The 21,361-nt window shown below is 44.4% G+C and overlaps 2 protein-coding genes across 4 annotated transcripts; one reads left to right on the plus strand and one right to left on the minus strand.

The window, feature by feature from the left end:
* Positions 1–35: 35 nt before the first annotated feature.
* LOC311488972 (Golgi reassembly-stacking protein 2-like) lies at positions 36–6,543 on the plus strand. Its single transcript, XM_084545848.1, has 10 exons — positions 36–365; positions 922–1,002; positions 1,104–1,307; positions 1,381–1,467; positions 1,577–1,707; positions 2,848–2,980; positions 3,376–3,499; positions 3,607–3,714; positions 4,100–4,225; positions 5,152–6,543. Exons 1-10 carry the CDS (start codon positions 303–305, stop codon positions 5,409–5,411), a joined length of 1,317 nt encoding a protein of 438 aa, XP_084401974.1. The 5' UTR covers positions 36–302; the 3' UTR covers positions 5,412–6,543.
* Positions 6,544–8,296: 1,753 nt separating this feature from the next.
* LOC311489085 (serine/threonine-protein kinase tousled-like 1-B) lies at positions 8,297–21,060 on the minus strand. 3 transcript variants are annotated; one of them, XM_084545994.1, is made up of 22 exons: positions 20,584–21,060; positions 18,743–18,864; positions 18,027–18,095; positions 17,810–17,848; positions 17,615–17,690; positions 17,480–17,523; positions 17,308–17,391; positions 17,117–17,197; positions 16,935–17,027; positions 16,690–16,800; positions 15,916–16,052; positions 15,619–15,810; positions 15,464–15,530; positions 14,827–14,924; positions 14,171–14,252; positions 13,982–14,073; positions 13,742–13,831; positions 12,173–12,342; positions 11,804–11,939; positions 11,422–11,533; positions 11,223–11,330; positions 8,297–10,014 (listed from the first exon to the last, which is right to left on the minus strand). In XM_084545994.1, the coding sequence occupies exons 1-22, from the start codon at positions 20,708–20,710 to the stop codon at positions 9,865–9,867; spliced, it is 2,280 nt and encodes a 759-aa protein (XP_084402120.1). In that variant the 5' UTR covers positions 20,711–21,060; the 3' UTR covers positions 8,297–9,864. The 3 variants fall into 3 exon arrangements, with proteins under 3 accessions (XP_084402120.1, XP_084402119.1, XP_084402121.1); XM_084545993.1 differs by having other exon boundaries at positions 17,308–17,397; XM_084545995.1 differs by lacking the exon at positions 17,810–17,848 and having other exon boundaries at positions 17,308–17,397.
* Between the last annotated feature and the right edge of the window lie 301 nt (positions 21,061–21,361).

Consider the following 21,361-nt stretch of genomic DNA (forward strand, 5'->3'; position numbering starts at 1 on the left):
CAGTAAAGACATAAGATGACCAGAACTGTGTAGCTCAATAAAGTGACTGACAATTTTATAATTAAATGTGTTGTCATCAGCTGATTGTGTCCTCTCTTTGATAATAATGGCTCTTTGTTTACCGACAGGAATTTGTACATTTGCGAAAAAGGCGTTATTTCCTGCCACGTAACGGCGCATGCGCATCGGCCCGTTGGTCATTTGGCGACGTGTACCCGGTGTGTGGAAGTGTTCAGGCATCTCACCTCTGCAGGGTAACAAGCTGCCATAAAAAACCCGAACGGCCTTAAAACAGCGAGACCATGGGAGGATCGCAGAGCGTGGAGATACCGGGGGGAGGCTCAGAGGGCTACCACGTCCTCCGGGTGAGTTTCTAGCATCTACAGCCTGCTGTTAGCCGTTAGCTTAGCATCCAGTCAGAGGCGGAGGATTCCCAGCTCCGTGTGTTGACGAGAGGCCGGGGATTACTCCCGCGGCCTCCGTTTTGGATAACACAGCACTATGTGTCGGATGTGCTGTGTTCATAAGAGCTGTGTCTGTTCCACGCTTCGTTTTTGTTTATGTCTGCTTGTCAGCTAGTTACTACAGTACAGTAGCTAAGCATCAGTAGTTTGGGTGCTAACTGAAGCTACGTGCTGAATGACAGCTGCCAAGCTGGTTTTACTTATGCATCCGTTATCGGACGCTCTTCCTATGCATTAAGTGCTGCTCTGTGCTAAGTGGCCTGTGCTGACAAGCTAACTCTGGCCATTTAATGTTACCCCTCCTACGCAGAGCTTCCAAACTGGAGCTAACACTAAGTGAGAGTGGCTAACGTAGATGCTAAACTTGTCAACAGAGCAGCTGTGTGTCCAACCCACGTTGTTGACTAGAAATTCAATCACAGTGCAACAGCTCAGGTTGTCTCTCCTCCTCGTTCAGGTTCAGGAGAACTCACCTGGTCACCGAGCTGGACTGGAGCCTTTCTTCGACTTCATCGTCTCCATCAATAACACCAGACTGGTAAGACCAGTCTGCATCAAGTAGGACCAGCTGAGACGGGATGGATGCTTAATGTCGCTGCTAACCCCTTCCTTCTTCACCTTTGTCCCACTTTTCTGCAGAACAAAGACAATGACACCTTGAAGGACTTGCTCAAAGCCAGCGTGGAGAAACCAGTTAAGATGCTGGTTTACTCCTCAAAGACCCTGGAGCTGCGGGAGTCCACGGTGACGCCCAGCAACTTGTGGGGGGGCCAGGGTCTGCTTGGTGTCTCGATTCGCTTCTGCAGCTTTGAGGGCGCCAATGAGAATGTTTGGCACGTTCTGGTAGGTATCCACGAAGACCCATCTCCATCATATTGCCTCTGTTTATGTGATACAACGTATTCTGTGCAAACAGGAAGTGGAGCCTAACTCCCCAGCAGCTCTTGCTGGCTTGCGGCCGCACACGGACTACATCATCGGAGCGGACACGGTTATGAATGAGGTAGGTTGGAGCACTTTGGGTTCTTGCTGCTGCCGCTCATTGCTTCACCTGGAAGTCATGCTGACTGTGTGTCTCCCGTTTCTGTCCACCTCTCTCTGACTCTCTGCAGTCCGAGGACCTTTTCTCTCTGATAGAGAGCCACGAGGGGAAGGGCCTGAAGCTCTACGTGTACAACACAGACACAGACAACTGCAGAGAGGTGGTCATCACACCAAACAGTGCCTGGGGAGGAGAGGGCAGGTAACACACACACACAGCTTTCCTGTCATAGATCTTATTTCCTGCCATATTTAATGTTACAGTGAAATATTTAACTTAGTTTCAATAATAATATTGAGGTGGACGTATGAGCTCAGACTGCTCTGAACACTAGCTTTCCAACATTTATTCATACTTTCATACTTCACAAATATCTCTGTAAAGTCCTCCGCTCCAGACACAGCACATCTACCGAGTCAAACTATATTTCCTTCTTGGTAAATGCATGTACTCTTTCTTGCAAAACTGTCCACTTGAGTAAATTATAAGCATTTAACGTTCCGTAGCATACAAATGCTGTCACACTATTAGCTGGTAGTGAGCGTAGTATTTACCAGAGATGTTGTCCTGTAATCGTTTCTGCATATTCTGTATTGTATTTGGGCTCAAACTTGCACTGGTGCACTCGTGAAGTTGCCGTTTTCAGTCGGCAATAAAATTATGAAGATCCACACTGACGTCAGATGAAACGGTGTTCAGAAGTCTGTCAATCAGAGGAAAGTGGGCTTCTTGGGAGATAGGCCTTAAAGAGACAGGAGCTAATATTGCCTGTTTTCAGGAAAAGGCTGAACACGGGGGTGTGGCTGTATGAGATAAATAAATAATAATGGAACTATGAATTATGTAAAGCTACTCTAGTGGAGTCCCAAAATAAAAATGTGAAGCTCGGACTCAGCATACAATGGCCCCTTAAAGAGTTGGTGTGCTTCAGTTTAAATATGGGCTGTGACGTTCAGTTGATTTCATCTCAGAATATCCTCGTGAATTAGTTAATTTGTTTTGTTTGAAATAGTCCGTAACGAACAAATACATCCCACAAATGTTGTACTGAGTCAGAAATACGCTTTGGGTTTGTGTAACGTACAGCCATGTAGTCCATGACTGCTAAATTTCAGTCATTGATATTTTCTTGATTTGGGTAACATGAATCTGAGTTGTTTCTCCTGCTGGGAGAAACGGCCGTCAACGAACAACACCAGACCTATTTGAATAGTTACAAAATGTGAGGTGTGTGTGTGTGAAATCACATGTCTGAAACCAGGCTAATGCCAAATTGATTTTGAACTGAAAACTACAGATTTGTTGGTTGGATATTAAACACTGTCTATCTTCCTTTCCCAGCCTCGGGTGTGGCATTGGCTACGGATACCTCCACAGGATTCCCACACGGCCTTTTGAGGAGGGGAAGAAGATCAGCTTCCCCGGAAACTCTCCCAGTGAACCCATCAGTCCGCTGAAGGATGGATTCACTGAGGTCAGGACAGACAGACAGACGCCACACATGTTCCTTAAACTCAAATCGCTTTACCCTTCTGCTCTGCCTTCACTGAAATCATCATCTCACCACTATCACCTGCTCAACCTGCATCTAAGAAAGCATACTTTCCATCACAATCTGCTTCAGCCAAAACTTTACCATTAGTATGCTTTGCATGCAGACAACGGCATTGAAAAGTTTTTTTTTCCTCAAGTGTTCACACTCTGTGAATGTAAGTGTCCTCATTATGTATGCAGCCAAGCATACAGGAGGGACAAAGAGCAATGTTTTCTGTTGGACTTAATTGCACATTTGAATGAATGTGACCTTATCTGTTTGATAGCAGCATCTTTTTCTCCACCTCCCTCCTGTTCTCCCTTTAACTCCTTCAGGTGCAGCTCTCAGCAGTGACCCCCCCTACCAGCGTGTCCGCTGTCCCGTCTGGACTCGAAGGTTCGCTCTCCAGCCTGTCAATCAGCTCAGCCCCCCCCACCATGCCCAGCGAGCTGCAGACAGGTATTTCTGCGCTTTCATAGACATCCATTTGCATCAGCAGTTCAAGCTTCATGGATGAAGGACTGTCATGACATTTTTTTGTTTTTACTTTCCTGTCATCCGTCCAGGTTTGCCCACAGTCCCTCTGCTCCCCTCCTCCACGAACCCCTCCCTCAGCCCCCTCGCTCCACTGAATCCTGCCGCTGCCAGCTTCAACCCTGCCACCACGCTACCAGGTGAGAGGTTTTTTAAACATTAAAAGCACACGTCATCACCCTGCCAGCTGAGCCGGTCAGCTTTTCAGCTCCACACATTTGGAAAATCCCATCTTTTTATGTGCAGATTGAGGGTATGTTCACACCCTTCCAGAAGAGAAAGGTTTACCTTAAATGCATTGGCCTATGTTAAGTCTTTGTCTACAGAGTACACACTATTTAATAGTAAACTATTTGTTAAATTCGTGACTTGAATTCCTGCTGCCTCACATGAAATGTCATCAACACTTGTGATATTTTCCCAATTTTAATTTCCAGTGACTTGCTGCATTGAAGTGGCACGCGTTGTTTCAGACACTGTCAGTTTAACTGATGAACGAGCATGGTGTGTGTTTGTATTTTTTAGGTCTGATGCCCCTCCCAGCCGGCTTACCTCCACTCCCTAACCTTCCCAACCTGAACCTGCCACTCCCAGACCTCAGTGCCGTGTCACTAGCAGGTTCCAGCACCTTACCACCGCCAGGAACCACAGGTGAGCAAACAGTCTCACCTCCTGTAGAAATCACAGACCTTATGTACTCAGCTGGCAGTTTATCAGGTACACCTCATGCAAAGTTATGCAACAGTTTGGCAATAGTGTTGTCAGTACAACACAATTGTACTAATGTACGACACACTGCATCCTCCAAAATGGACCCCAAGTTGATGGAGCAGATCTCTAAAGTAGTTTAAATAAATACCACAAATACAGCCATTAAAACTACTGACGGGAGAAGTAAATAACATTGACCATCTTGTGACAATCCAATGTTCTGCTGGGAAACATTTGGACCTGGCATTCATGTGGATGTTACTTAGACATGTACCACCCACCTAGACCAGACCAGGCACCCCCACCCCATAGCAATGACACTCCTTGATGGCGGCAGACATCACAGGGACACACACAAAAACAGTTTAGGAACAACTCAAAAAAACATGAAGAACAGCACAAGGTGTTGACATGGCCTCCAGATTCACTAGATCCCAAACTGATCAAGTATCTGTGGGATGATCCACAGAGGCCCCTCCCCTCAACACATAGGGTCCCCGCTAACAACATTCTCAACACCACAGGACAGCCTCAGAAGGTCCATCTCCATTCCCTGCTTCATACATTTATGGTATGGTAGAAGCCAGACTCTTGCTTTCCATTTAAAGTGGATATGATTATGACACGGAACCAATTGAAGTAGCTAATCACTAATTACCATGTTCTAGTTTGTTTTGTTGTTTGTCTCCAGTTAATGTCTTCTGTCTCTAGTCGTACTCGGAGAGGAATGGATCTTTTCATTACTCTCAGCAATCATTTATTTGTCTAAGCGTGAGGAGGTAGCATGGCTGTGAGGTTAGCTATGAACAAGTCCTGGAAAAATGATCAAAGCATCCTGACTCTTCTTTTTTCCGTGTCTCCATCAGTCCCATCTCTAGCACCACTCCCACCCCTGAACATACCCGGCCTGGCCCCGTTGCCCCCTCTGCCCACCATGCTGCCCTCCCAGTTGCCTCCTCTCCTCTCTCAGGGCGTCACCCCCCTCCTGCCCACCTCCACCACCACCGCCCCCGCAGCATCCGTCACAGTCACAGCAGCGCCTGCGGCCGATGTCACAGCCCCCACAGATGCTGTCCCCGCCAACACGGAACCCCTCGCCCCTACGGAAACGACGACATCGTCGTAACGTGGGGGACGACGTGATCGCCATCAAACAAAAACACACCTGGTTTCTCTCTTTCTCCCATCTGTCTTTCTGTGTTTTTTTTTTTCTATTTATTTGGCCAGGAGGGACAGGCAGACAGACGCTACAGTTCAGACACACAGGTCAGCATGCTCCGGTTATTGGTCAGGAAGCTTGTGTGGATGGACGGAGGTGGACTGGTCTGACCATCGTGTCTGCGTTGCCACATTGTCATTAGGCAGAGGAACTGGTAGCACTGCAGCTTGCCTAAGCTACTGTATGATGAGGACGAGGTCAACTCTTCGTTTGTAGTTTGCTTTGCACTTCTGCAGTTACAGCAAGGCAAAGAAATATCTTAGGATTTTCCCCCTTCTGATCTGGAAATGCTCCGTTTAATTTCTTTTTTTTTTTATATAACCAGTGGATGTTAATGGAGCTGGGCGATAAACACAATTTACTGAATCCTACATAATTCGTCTGAGGATAGCAGTTATTTAACTGGTCGTGCTGGAAGAAATCAGGAGAACAATATTAAAATTCAAACTTAACAATGGCCTGATCATGGTTTAGATTTTGTCTTATCATCCAGCTCTAAAATGTAACCTCTATATTAGTTACTAGACCCCTGACCTGTAGGTTATTTGATTAATTTTTGTTGAAATTGCTGTACGTCTCCACCCAATGAATGAATCTGCATTATTTTGCACCACCTTTGTGTTTTGAAATGATTAGTCTCCCTGTATGTATCCATGTATACCCAGAACTCTATAGTAAACACCGTCTCGGCTACACAGTCAATAACAGCCTTTGGTGGGGGGGGGGGGGCATGCCAGAGGGGAGAGAAGCTACTGAGCAGAGTGTTGGGTGACTGAGTAGTTAGGCTGAAACACGGGCATGAGGTTATTAAATACACAGCACATCTCCTCCTGGCACAGCCTGAGTGAATTGGTTGGCAGCGCTGCAGTACAGCCACAGGGTGTCACTGTTACTGAACCTTCTGAAATCATCTACAGTATGCACAGTGCAAGCAATAAAGCCAAATGAATTTTACATGATGTCTCCCTGTGTCTTAATGTGCAGTCTGTTGCTCCTCTTAGAGGCTCTTCTACAGTCTCTATGTAGCTTCACACAAATAAAAACTAATTGGAAGATGAAGACCACAGCAGTCATGGGAGTAAAATGGGAGCAGTTAAGACGATGCTACAGGAAGCCAAAAGGGTCATATCCTGTATCGGCTCATGGCAGCAGATGGAGAAAATAGCTCTCCAATCTTGATAATAATCCCATGTCAACAAACACACGAGACACCTGTGAAATACAGGTGGCAGAGTGAACCAAACTTCAAGGATATATTTAAAATATGAGTGACCATGGTACAGCAGCCATTAATGGTCAGAATAATCCATATTTATTCAACAAGCCAACACTTAGTTCTTAAACGTAGCCACTGCAGTGTGGAAATGCGTAGTTAAAGAAAAAACAGCGGCCTTCATTCATGTGGTTTGAATTCTGCACGGTGTCATCTTCCTGCTGATCTATAAATAAAGGCCAAAACACCACATACTCTGAAATAGTATTGGTGTGTAACTTGCGGCTGCGATCACAGAATGAGTCGCGAACACACTCACTTAACTATTTATAGAGATTCAAAATAATGAGTGTAAGTAGTGCAAACCGACAGCGAGAAACCGACGACTGACTGACTAAAAAACATAAATTCACCTCGTGATGCTCTGTGTAGATTTCTGACACCAAAATCTAAGATGAAAAATCCATATTTGAACACTGCAGCTAGCAAAGGACTGGACACCGTATCCTCTTGAGTAGAAGAGACGACCGGTTCATCTGACTTCTGACGGGACAGAGGTCTGATGGTGTCCTGTCAACCCTGATGTTTGAGTTTTTCATCCGAATTTAACCTGAAATTCGGAAATTGTGACACTTGAAACAACTACTACTGTACATTTCAAAGTTAAATTCAGACCAGACAACTTCAACCTGCTCTAAATTTACAAATACAAATACCTGTATTATTAATCTGTCTGATTATGTCAATTATGTTCTTCCATACATGACACAAGAAAATGAGATTTCAGCATTAGCCCGCTAACATACTAAGCATTTCTCAGTAAATCTTCTGTACTACTACACATTATTGAGACAAACCGAATGAATGATTTGAATGTGTACGTTCATGTTTTTGTTCATTACCACCCGGCCGGCTGTCACCTTCCACCTCTGTGCTCCATCTTGCTACGCTTCTAGTAAGGTTGCATAACCCTCCGCAGGAAATATGGGTCACACTGCAGGAATTAATACTTGAAAGGCAATCTTTATTGCATGTGAATGTGACACGGCTTAGCGTTGCACCCCCACCGCTAATGTGAGCCGACATGTACCTCACTAATGGCTGTACTTACATCTGTCCTCACAGGGTTGTCGTTAGTCACGTGATATATGCACTTGATGCTAGCACCCATTTTCTGTTGTTATGTCAAGTAGAGAGTTGGGGGGGGGGTGGGTAGACAGGAGGGGATTGTTTTGTGCAATAGTACACACAAAAACAATAAAATAAAAAATACACAATTTATGTTTCATTGCACTTCATCACTTGCTTTCATTTGGGAGCCGGGAGAGTTTAATGCACCTGTCATGTTACTGAAACTACATGGAGTTTTTTCATCATCAAACAACTCGCACAAAGCAAATCGATAGTTGTTGTTTTTTAAAAGCAGGTGGGAGCGAGCGAAAGCAGTGACGCCCACATCTTGCTGTGAACGGCTCCCGCTGGTCTTTTATCTGACTTCTCAGCCAAGAATATTTGTTTCTTGGCGAGTGCTTTGGGGAGGATGCCTGCATTTGAGAGGGCTTAACATGTCACAACAACATACAGGTAAGTGTTTTATTTACAGGATGACAACATTTGGATATAACCACTTAACTTCTGGCTGCAGCAAAGTCGAGCTGCAGCTCCGGAGCGCGCGCACACACTTCTACAGGTCGTGGTAACTGTGGACTGGGACTTTGCTCCTTATAACGTTTGTCGGACTTCTACATGAACGTAAACAAAAACCCACGTAGACACTTGACGTCAGAAGAATGCATGGCATTCCCTCCAACAGCACAGCAGGGTGGTCTGTTTCAGCAAAAGAGGCTCTGGAAATTTCCTCTTAACAGTTCAAGTATGCACATATGCGTGGTGAAGGTCGTTCACACGTTACAAACTAAAAGCAACATTTATAGCAGCAAACTGAGAACAGCTTTTCAGGAGGAAAACAAATAAACGAAGCAAACCGAGACACTGAGAAGCAAGGAAAAGCCTCATTATTATATATTTGCTAGTGAGTAATGTCTTCTGCACATGAAATGTACATTGAATTCCGTGCCCCCGATGACAGCTTTTGTCATACAGTAACAGCTGATCCAGCCTCTAATGAAAGTCCGGTTCTCTTCAGGCGGGCTGATGGGCACGTCTACGACAACATGGTACTGACACTCCGCCCTCAAACGACAAAAACTGGATTAAGACAGAATCGCTGGTCCACTCTCTGTGGACCACGATTGCTTCGCAACACAACTAAAATCTGAACGGAGGATCTGACTATGGATAAGGAGAGAGCTAGCCCACATTGTGGTACTTCACACCAAATCTGAGACCAGATGAACGTGATTGGAAGTGCAAAAATCGACCCCAGAAATTTAATCTGGAACATAGTCCTGTCAAGGGTCCAACATTTCTTTTAAGTTAACCCCTGCTGTGTGCAGACGGGCTGAAAGCATCAACTCAATGAGCATCTTAAGCATCATTTTGTGCCTCATTAACATTAACGGCAGGTTGTCAGTATTGATATACAGACACTCATGCCTCCTCTGCACCAGTCTTCTGTTAAACCTCTTCTTCTGTCCTCCACCCTCATAAGTAACGAGGCCGTTACCGTAACTTTATGTTGACAAAATTCTTAACCACCTTGGAGGTGTATAATGACATATATATGTGTTCATGTAGTTGTTAGTGAGGTGGGCTTGGACAGGGCATCTAGGAGGTCCTATACTGCTGTAATGACTCCTAAGGGGTTATTAAGTCCACGAACGAATCCATTAGCTTCATCACTTTCTGTTCTTGCTCCAAACAATGCCGAGCCTCTCTCATCTCTGCCCCACTCTCTTTCCATCTCTATTTTTCAGTCTCATTTTGTATTCCATCCCCTCTCTCACACAGTTGAGTTCAAGGGCACAACTCTGTACAACGCAGTGGGTGTGTCCTCCCTCCACGTGCTCTCTCTTTTCCGTCGGACTTTTTCGTTTCACTCTGTTCCGTTGCTAATTTATCCATCTGAGGGACAAGCTCAGGTAAAAAAAAAAAAAAAAAAGAAAGAAAAAAGATCCACGTCTATTTTCCTCCGATTCTAATAATCCAGCCCCGAGATCGGCCGGTCGGTCCCGTCAGACTTGCGAGTCAGTAGGAGGAGAGAGATGAGGCCGAGGGCTGCAGGGTGCCCGAGGAGTTTGAACGTCTCATGTGAGGGAGGAGGTAGCTGTCCGAGCACAGCTGGTGAACGTCGAAGCGGTCCTCCTTGCGGTAGGCCAGGCAGCGCCGGATGAACGCCTGCACAACGCAAGAGAGCACGTTAGTACCGCACCTTTATTGGCTTCAATATTACATTTGATTCAGAAAGTTGAACTTGTGTCAACATGTCACTGGAAGATTGGCAAAATGAAAACCTTGGCAGAAGTCAAAAAAATGCAATTACGGCCTTCTATTACTGTAACTAAAATTGCAACACACCACATGTTTCAACTCAGCTAAACAGAAACAATGATCTATGCAGCAACAGACATTCTTCTCAACTGACTCAATCAAGAAAACCAACACTATGAATTCATCTGTCGTTTGGTTTTGCAACGATTTAAATCATCATTTTGTTTATGAAATGTCACTCTTCTCTCCAATCTCAAACTTGCACACAAAAATATTTGAAACTAACAGAGCAAAGCACACTACAGGATATTATTTAGATTATTGTCCCAGATCAGAGATCCCTGAATACAACATCCCACGTGATGTCACGGGAGGAAGGAAAATGGAGACTGCGGTGAAACAACTAAATCTCAGTACTGCACCTGCAAGCTCGCCAACCATCAATCAAACCAAAAGACCAAGTAGTGGAGGAAGAAGCAGAAGAACTTGTCCTAACTTTTTAATACTTTGCAGTGAAAAAATAAAAATAAAAATAGACACAGAAGACTAAACAACTGTGGATAAGAAAATGTTTGGGGAGACTATGCGAACATGTGTTTTCTTTAATCAGAACTAGAAGAGAGGATTTAACAGCTCCTGCCAACAGTAGCATACTAGCCAATGAAAGCCTTGAGGGCCAGATGTTTACTGCTGCTTGACAACACCGTCAGCTGCTCCGTGTTGTTCTAGCTGGATTCGCTCAAAGGCTATTGTGGAAACACCGATTTAGTCATTTAGATTTTAAATTCGAAACACGGCTCATATCAACTGTGGTGGCTGAGATGAGTCTGCTAGCGGTTTAGAAGGTTTAAGAGAACATCTGTAAACCCTCACATTACCAGATAATCTGGGCTGAACCTCGATACTTAATGAGGTCCTGACCAGGTTTTTCAGATTATTGTCATGAAGGAAGAATTCGAGGAGGTTGTAAATGGTGTGGTCTGTAGTCTGCAGAACTGATAACTGTTGCTAAAGACAACAGTATGAATTTACAGAAGTAATACGGACCAATGCTGCTAACATTTTCTAGCAGCTGGATGTAATGGTCAATAAATGTGTCAGTGAGTGCATGTTACCTTGGCCTCTGTGCTAGCCTGTGGCTTTGCTGGGAACTGGACCTCTGTGGCTTTGAGGATGGTGTTTTCCTGCAGGATGTCCTGCTGTGACTGATTGTGACCAAACGGCTGCAAAAACAAAACACGAAATCACCACCGATCCAAAACTATAGTTGACGATTGCGTCAGCTATACTTTGATGTCGCACGTAGCGTCGTACCTTGCGTCCATAGAGGCACTGGAAGAAGATCACTCCTACGGACCAGACGTCCACCTTGTTGGAGATCTTAGGTGGCTCCTTCCCCACCACAAAACACTCAGGAGGGAGGTACCTGAATACACACACATCAAATACCAACCATGTCATGTGATGCATTATTGAGTTCATACATATTTTTGAAAGACAGACCACACAACGGCAGAGAAAGGACAGGGAACGTCTTAATATTCTGTTAGTGGTAATAATGTTAGAAGTGAAAAGATTCAGTGATTTCTATACACTTCAGGACATTTAGCATACATGTAGTGTGTTGACCCTTTTAAATAATATGCAAACTTATCCTGTGTTAGTCTGCTGGTGTGAGAAAGATGTGTGGTCTCACCAGTAGGTGCCCGCTCCCTGTGATGTCAGGTCCATCCCGTCCACACCATAGTTATCATCGTCCATTATCTTGGACAGGCCAAAGTCTGTAATCTTGATTTCTCCACATGCGGTTCCATCCACCAATAAGATGTTACCTGTTACCAAGCAGACATCGAGGTCCAATTAGAGTTTGAAAGTTTGATGCAACACTTCACGATATTCACATATAGACACCTGGCTTTAACTGCAGCCGAATCAATGACTGAAATGCACATTTGACAAAATATCTCAATAATGAAAACACTAACAGTAATCACAATAACCTATGACTCTAGCATCTCTAATTGAGTTTTTTGCACGACAAAAACCTTTCCAGCATGTGACCCACCAGGTTTGAGGTCATAGTGGATGATGGGGGGTTTGATTTCGTTGAGGTAACGCAGGGCGCTGACGATCTGCATGACGATGGAGCGTGCCTCTTTCTCTGTCATCAGCTTGTTTTGCTTCAGGTAGAAGTCCAGGTCATTCCCTTCACAGAACTCCAGCACTGTACAGAACCTGACAAACACAACACACACAGTTACATACAGAGATATAAGTCAGGTGGTGACAGTGAACAAATTATTAAATGTAGCATTTTAAACTTGTGTTGATTATTTAATTATTATCTAGCATCTTCAGGTATCTTAAGGGCTGTGACACACAGTCTGTGGTTTGCCAGTGCCGGACAGTCCGTGATTGTCCATGACCCTAGTTCTAATTTTAGTGGTGTATCCCGCACAGTTGACATTAATCGGACCTCTGCTGGCAGCTTTTCAGTAGCGGACTATGTTGGTGAGAAAGATCAGTCTGATTGGCGGCTCAGCTTAGTCAACCAGTGCACAAGAAGAGAAACAGCGTGATGAAAGTAAACAAATGACAGCGTCAAAGGGGCACAAAGAGGGCTCTTTTCGATTTTCATCTTCATCACACCCGAACATTTAAATACACAAGGACTTTCATGACATGATCATGAAGATGAAAATGTAGACCAACTGATCAGGACAGAATAGGAGGTGCCCCTGTATGACAGTTTGTAGCTCTTTCTAGCTTCCAAGAGCCTCCAGTTTCCCCTTTTGAATGACAAACACAGACTACTGCCACCTGCTGGTATGGACGTTTATTTACTTTCACAAAGGTGCAGAACTTATTTACAAGCTGGCTATTTGCTGTAGTTTATGTGGTGTGTCCATGTGCAACTTTTTGTTCCAGACACAGATGACATGAGGCCTTTATTGCAAGTAGTTCTTTGATGTCCGTTTGGTGTGTTTGAGCCTTAAAGAGCTGGAAAGACTGAGGCAAAGGCATTTCACTCCCCCTCCCCCACATATATATATATATATGTGAGAGGTCAGGGTCACAACCTTCTGCTAATGAAGAAGCCAGACTTATCTTTCCCGTCATGTACGTGCTTCGATGCTTTAGTACAATATGAGCTGAGGTTAAGCTCAGTATTCACACTCAACAAAGAAGTTGAGTTGACAAGAGTCATGTGTTTGTGCAAATGCACAGTATGGTTAGCCTGGTTAGTATTACATGCTTCCAGCTCCTTTAACTCTCTGTTGGGATGGAGTGACTACACCTCACGTGGAGTTAGCCCTCCAAAAATATCTTCCACTGACAGGACATGCAGACACTGAAATACATCTTCTTTCTAAGAATTGCTTTCTAATAGCAAACTGACCTAGAGCCTTGAGGCAGACACAAACAATACATGCATTATTTTAGCATTCGCTGGCTGAGCCTTCACAAAGGTTTGACACTAACTGATGTGCACCACGCTGCTTTAAACCCTGCGTGGTGCACATCAGTGCAAACAGCTCAGATAAAGCTTTTTAACACAGTGCTGTGAGAGGAACAACCTCAGGATATGTGAACCCAGCAGGGCTGCAGCTGGCAGAGGTCAGAGGTAACTCACGTGTCAGTATCCAGGGAAAAATAGTCGTATAGTTTGACTATTCTGGGATGGTCCAGCTGCTTGTGTATCCGGTACTCCCTGCATGCATGCCTGGAAGGGAAGAAGTGTCAACGCAGTGTGAGTAACTAAAGAAACATTATGTCTTTGTGTAGCTAAAGTACTGTGTGTGTGTGTGTGTGTGTGTGTGTGTGTGTGTGTGTGTGTGTGTGTGTGTGTGTGTAGATGTGTGAGGAGACCTACTTGTGGTAGTTCTCCTTCTTCTCCTCTCTCCAGTTCTTGTTGAGCTGGTGGATTTTAACAGCTGCGTAGCGCTGCTCAAACAGGTCAAAAGCCTAAGAGTGAGAAAAAAGCACACATACACATTTTGTCTTCCAACACTCACTTTATAGAAAGAGACTGTGAAAAGGATCGTCCAGCCATGCAGACTACCTTGTAGACTTCACTGAAGCCACCCCTGCCCAGCAAGTGCAGCAGCAGGTACCTCTCGTTCAGAGTGGGATGGTCTTTAAATCTGCATGAGGAACAAATACTCAGTACAACACCATGGAAATTGTATTGCTTGTGCTTGACTTTGATCTATGAATCCTGGCCATCACATCTGACATCAATAAAATGCGTAAACGTTGTTTGAACTCTGATGAATGAATATGAAAGGTACATTTGACAAAGTGGAGCTGCTCTGGGTAATCGTTTGTTACTTAGACACATGTTCAACACGAGACCATCTTATGAAACACCACTGCAGCAAGTAATGCTCCACAATCAGCTTCAAAGGTGTGAATCTATGTTTTTTTTGGTGCATGTTTGTACCAAACATGAACTTGACCAATGTCACACCCACATCATAGCACTGGTGAAGAGGAAGGTCAGCTGATCAGAGTCAACTCCATCAAAAGGCTTCACCTGTGTCACCATGTCAGTCTAAACGGATCATTGTGTGTTTTTGTTTAGCCGTTGTGATAATATTTGCACAATTTTGACTGTGGAAACTAAAAATTTAAATTTGCACTCATTATGCAGACCTTGTTCAAGCCTTAACCATTATTAGACAAGATTACTAGGCACGTAATGTGGAGTGCACTTACGCCGAGCTGTCCTCGTTGTTTATCCTCTTCAGCTCTCTGATGTGAAGGTTCCTCACACGCTCCAGCCGCTCCAGCTCTGCTTGGATCTCAGCTTCCTCCTGGACACACCATATGAAAGGAACGTTTGACATTTCTTTTTCTGTTTGATGTGTGGCAATAAAGAGGTGAAGTCCTGCCTCTTCTGATAAGGATAACCATATGAGCAGTAGTCAGTGACGAGAGATACCTTCTTGATCCTGTCACGCATTTGTCTACTTAATAGAAAGTTGCAGTAAAACAGTTGAAGTATGAGACTGTAATTAGAAAGACTAGCGTCATTATGAATGTCTCTCTCTCCAAGCTACCCTGATCTATTGAAGCTAACTGAGGTCAGTAGTAGATAATAGAGGTGAATGAGGTGAAATGTACTGAGGTGACTGTAATGTTGGTGTCTTATGATACGCACCATAAGAGTTGCAGTTCACTGAACAGTCTTTACAACAAACTCTCCTAACTTGCAAAATGATCCTAAATTGACAATCATATAAAATAAAGCACAAGCATGAATAACATTCTCCAATCAGTTCACTAGTTCACGGTCACAGTCTCTGCTCCTACTGAATGGGTTGTTGACGGGTCGATGGTTTTAGTCACTGACCTTCTTCAGGTGTCCGAGGCGAAGCTTGAAAATTTCTTCCTGCTCATGGTACTCAGCAAGGGTCAATCTGCCAAAACACGGACCAATCAAAATCTCCAGACAAATCAAAAAACGTTTCCCGACTGATAACGTGCATTTATGATTCTTTTACTCACAGCTGGGGCAAGGAGGGCTTCAGGAAGGGGTCCGAATCGTTGCCGTTGACCACCTTAGTTTTGCGCTGCTTGGGTTCAGACGTGGAGGCCACAGAGAGGGAGGGAGACGCGGGGTTAGGAGGCTTCCTCTTGGCTAGCAGCTTCCTCTGTCGCTCTATGTCCTCTCTCTGCTGGTTGATGCCCTCCTGTTGCCTGCACATGGCACAAAGAATGAATTAGACCGCAAATACTGAAGCATTCTCTCACTTGGGAATCACGCACAAGCAATTCACTTGCGTTGTGTTTGGAATCTCGTACTTGATCAGGTTCTGGAATGCATATCCGTCAGTCCACTGCTCCGTGTACGACGCTCCGTGTCTGACAGTTGTGAAGTGACCGAGACGGAGGCGATCCTGCATGCTCTTCTCCCGGCACGACTGCTTCTCCTGGGTGCTCTGAACAAAACCAGGTAGGCAACACGCACACAATTGAAAAAAAGATTGTCGGTGTTCCTTAAAGTGTCTTGATAATATCCGACTAAAGGCCAGAACTCAGTGACATCCCCGTGCAGAATAAAGGAGACTTCTACTGAATGCTCAGGACAGTCCTCATTAAACATTAATATATCTAAATGAAATGACTATCTGTATTGAGAATGGCTGCATGTACATTAAGTCCCCACCACCACTGCTGTGTTGCTATATGCATCTCCAGGCCAAAATGGTGGAGACCAGACGAAAAACACGTGGCTGGTAAAGAGTTTCAAAAACCTACCAACCGCAACAGAGTTTTTTTCCCTCAGCAGTTCTGCATCGAAGCAAAGCTAAAACACCAAAGAACACTAGACTTATTATTACATTATTTCTACTGAAGGTCAGCACCTTTGCAATCCTGGATATAAGCTTCTGGTTATAAGCTCTGTAACATGAGCTGTAAGATGATGATAAGCTGCAGTATCTCTGTTACTACTGGTCCCATTCTCTTTTTCACGTTAAAGAGCAAAAAACACATAATGCACCTCTACAGTTCTGATGTTTTCTTTAACTGTATGTAAGTGAAAAGTGTGCACGCACACAAAAACTACCAAAATACCTTCTCTATGAGCAGTTTCTTGCTCATTGTGATGCACTTGTTGAGTCGCTCCTTGTATTTCTCCAGGAGTTTTTGCTGTTCGTCGATCTGTCTCCGCAGGTCACAATTAGCCTGTTAAAAAACATTCAGCAAGAACATCATGACACGTGGCTGTATAGGTTTACTTTTAATACAAAGTCGGCATGATAACCTGTTTATGAGACAGTGTTCTCTCACTGACTGAAGGATGTGGACACTGGACTCACCCTGAGCAGGTCATCTATTCGCCCTTCTTTCTTTTCCAGGTCCAGACTCTTGTTGCTCTCCAGAGCAGCAAGTTTCAGGCCTGTCAGTTCCGTCTAAGAAGCCCAGACATGTATAATGTATTATGTACGGTGCTTAAATCATGACAAAATATAAAATGTCAAGTCAGTGTGTGATCTACTACCTGGACAAATTTGCTCGAGGATGCTTTAGGATTGTGTTCCCCAAAACACAGACTGGTGGGAGAGGAGCTATTCTGCCGGATCTATAGACACCAAAGTATCGTTACAACCTTTATTAACATACACAGACTCACATCCACTTTACACAGATAACTCAGAGTAAGTAAGACCCAACTGTCTGTGAAATACTCACGATTGAGCCTGGGGCCGAGTGTGAGTTCTGCGGAGAGCGTCGAACTGATGGGAGGCCTCTAACTGGACTGGAACCATTTCCACCCTGAAACTTTGCAGAAAGTACACACTTAAAAATTCTGTTCAAAATGATAAGAATCACAAGAACTACACTAATATGTTATAAAACTCACATCAAAGTAGTCGCTGATCTTGGGCCCACGTGTGGAGGTTTTCCCTGCAAATAAAAAGATAAAGGTTTTAATGTAAGCTACCACCAATTTATATTTGCCTCAATCATGCTGTTTCCATGCAGCTACCCATCATACCTTGACTACTCTCTGAGTAGGTATCAGCTTTCCTCTTCCTCCCCCTGGACGACTCAGAGTGCTTCTTCTCTGGGGTCTGTGAATCGATATGAAATGAGACAAAAAAAAGTCTAAGTCCCATGTGTTCTACTTAACAAAGCAAGATCCAGAGGTGGTGTTCAGCAGGAAAGAGCCGCAAGAAGAAAGAGTACATACTGAGTAGGCAGGAGAGCTCCCTCTTTTCAAATCAGAGTTCTAGGAAGAGACGAAAGAGAGAGAGGTATAGGTAGTGGGAGAGATGGAAATAAGAGTGGGCCCGTGCAAGGAAAAAAGTACTGACAGTATAGAGACACGTATAAGAACACTTAGCTTTGTGCATCTTAATAATATTTTTCAGCTTTTCTCCTGTCTTTTTCAAATAAAAGTGTTTTACCTCTGACTCCTTATCACTCGATGAGCCCAGACTTCCATAGCTGTGGTTAGAGGATTCATTGGCCAGACCCTACAAAAACAAACAAGTGAACAAATGACATAGGAAAAGGGCCAGCACAGGTGTGTTGTGGTAGTCAAGATGAATGACCTCACGAAATGTAAACATCAGTCACACAAAGCCTGGAGCCTCTACTCTGCCACATCTGACAGGAATTCAGATCTCCAGTTATTATTATTATTATTAGGTGTGTCACTTGGCTCTTTTCCACCACATGTAAATTTCCAGGAACTCTAAGTGTGTTTTAGGAAAACAGGAACTCCTTACCTGCTTTTCCACCCTGGGAATCTAGGTTGGCTTTTTATTTCCTGGCATCAAAATGATGTTGCGCATGACGTAGTTAGTACATTCTGACAACTTGTGGTCATGCTGGATTTAGTCACTCATGAACGCAAGACTGCTTTGTACGGCGAGCAAGCACTTGTTCTTGTTGTAGTATTGATAAAGAGAGCTTTGGCATGTGTCGCTGTTGAAATCCAAGCCAATTCTCTGAGAACAAAAGTGGCTAAAACTGAACAGTTTAAACTTGAATCCTTCATCAGTCGTGACACAGAGATCAATTATGGGAAATTTATGACACATCTTAGTTCCTGGTTCAACTGTGTTTGTGTGTGACTTATTTCAAAATGGAGGCTTTAGTCTTTCTGTGCTCCGGTTACCTTAGCTCCCCCACTGGTGCTCCCAGTGCTGCCTCCCGTGTTGCCACTGACAGCCCCTGTGAACCTGGCCTCCAGCAGCTCCTGCCTCCTGGGGTCCAGACTGTGCAGCTCGTCCATGGGGCCTGGCATGAGCACATCAGCATAGGAGGGTAAGATGGACGGATTATCACCATTACTGGCACTACACAAGTACAACAACATTCTACAGAACACATTCCTGGGAAATAATAAAACTGAACAGCAACAAAAGGACTACAGACTAGACTACAAGTAGCGATCTTAAAACATAGATGAACTGATTGAATTAAACCAGTTGTTGCTGTTGCTTTTTAAAATATGTCCTTCCTATCTGCCATGGAAAATACTGGAGATGATACAGTTTCTAACCTAAACAGAAAGGTCACTGCAACACTGGGGAGCCAGGGATCTACCACTCTGTCAACACAGAAGTCTTACAATATTATTTTGACAGTTCGGCCTCCTCACTGGCCTTATTGCACAGCAACAAACTAGCCTCTAAAATTTCTACATCTCGATACCTCAGTAACTTTGATAGACACTTTCGGAGTTTTTATGCCGGAGTAAAATGTTTTGAAATGTTGAAATGTCAGCGTCAGCAGCAGTGTGTCTGATTGAAATGCTACACATGTGCATCAGTGTTCCTCACAGTGGCGAAACAGGCCATTTAGGCTGTGCAAAAAAGCCTGGCTTTACGCATATGACTACAGTCCCAGAGCCAGACCCTTAAGCTGTGAATCAGAACCACAATATGCATTAAATGCAATATGCAATATTATTACTTATATACTGTCTGACTGGGCCTTGTTCTATAACACAAGGTTTCCAGGGAGAACTGAACGCAGCTCCTCTTTTCCCTTATGACTACTGCTCCAAGTGTTTTTTCTTTTTTTGTTTCCTTATTGGACATTTCCTGGCTGTCATCTTTACATAGCTTCTGGCACAGGGGCAAGCCTTAAAAGGCATAATGGACATTATGAAACCCTTGAGCAGTGCAACAGTGAGCACACCAAAAGGCCTGTGTGAGGTTATCTGAGGACAGAGGAATGAGTGATTTGGGTTAATTTATCTATACAGCCAAAGCTTCACGTTGCAGTATTATATTTTCCTCTTAGCACATTATTGATACGAGTTTCAAGTTGGACGTGGATTCTTTAAAAGATATCCTCGGTACAGCTGATTCTGATTCCACACAACTTGTTAACACCGACTATGTCTAAATATTTTGACATAACATGCCATGCCGTGTAACTAATGGACTTAGCTGGAACATTATAACCGACAGCTGCCATTTATCACTGCTATGTCACAACACATCCTGCAACTCGGCAATGCAGGAGTAAATAACATCATGTCAACAACACGCTGAAAGCTACGTGGAAAAGCAGATGCGTCCAAACTGGTCAAAAAGTGAAATCCACGACCTATTTCCTACTTAATGCATTAATGGATGCATGCACAGCTACGTTGTTAAATATTATACTACATGCTGTTGATAAGAGACGAACGTTACAAACTGCTACACAAACACTGCTATCACATCAGCAGCTATCGAAGAAATCTTGAAACATGACAGCAACACTAAGAAAACAACAAGCTAGCGCTGCCTTTGTCCAAACATGACAGCCTGCTGCTACTCAGACTGGCCATCAACTGAACTGACAGCTGACGTTTGGCTTCCAATTCACGGCATCAGTGAACTTGACATCCATTTTTACTCCAACGAACGCTAGCTCGACACGGCCCCAGTAATCCACGTCTACTGCAAAGGACACACTTTACGGAGAATAAGAATAGGTCGTGCACTTGGTGAGCTGATATACCTTCCTTGCTCTTTGCGGTCGCCGTTATATGTTGTTGAGAAATCGTTGGGGACGAGGAGAGCTGCGACCAAGATGGCGTCGCCTCCAAACTTCCACCACCACTTCCACTGTTACTTTGGACACTCATGAAGCCACTTTGCCGCCGAGAGGAGCCAGCGTACACACATCCGTTTGCGGAAATCCCAAACTTGCGACCATCGTTCCACACCTGGTGAAGCCAAACAGGCCGGTGAACGTTAGTTAGTCCGCGTTTGCGTCGCTAGACGTCTCGCATTTTGTGACCCGTGCGGGTCCTGCGGAGGAGCAGCTTCTTTAGAGACTCGCTGAAACGGATCCAGTGTAACCTTTGCATGATGACCGCACCGCGCGCCTCGCAGCATCCAGTTCGCGAGCGGAGCTTTGATTCTGGTAGGCGAGGCTATCGCGAGGCTGGCGAGCACCTAGCAGCGCGATGGGGGATGGCATGACACCGAAACAGACACTGATCTGGGATCATTTTACCCTCCTCCAAAGTAGCCGAAGGTTCACCGGAAGGCTCCACTCAGCGTCGACCTCAGAACAGCTCCGTGTTTTGGTGAAAACAACAAACACCCCGAAAAAATGGCCGAAAGTTCTTGCGTGCTTTGGGAGAGGGAAGGAAAACAGACACGCACATATTTACACACCTCATGTACAGTATGTATACAGTACAGTAGGTATGTATATACAGTGTACTAAATATCTACAGTATATCTACAGTTATATACAGTATACACTGTATGCATAGTATGTATGTATG

Source organism: Chelon labrosus (assembly GCF_963514085.1).
Source record: "Chelon labrosus genome assembly, chromosome: 6".
NCBI classification, from domain to species: Eukaryota; Metazoa; Chordata; class Actinopteri; order Mugiliformes; family Mugilidae; genus Chelon; species Chelon labrosus.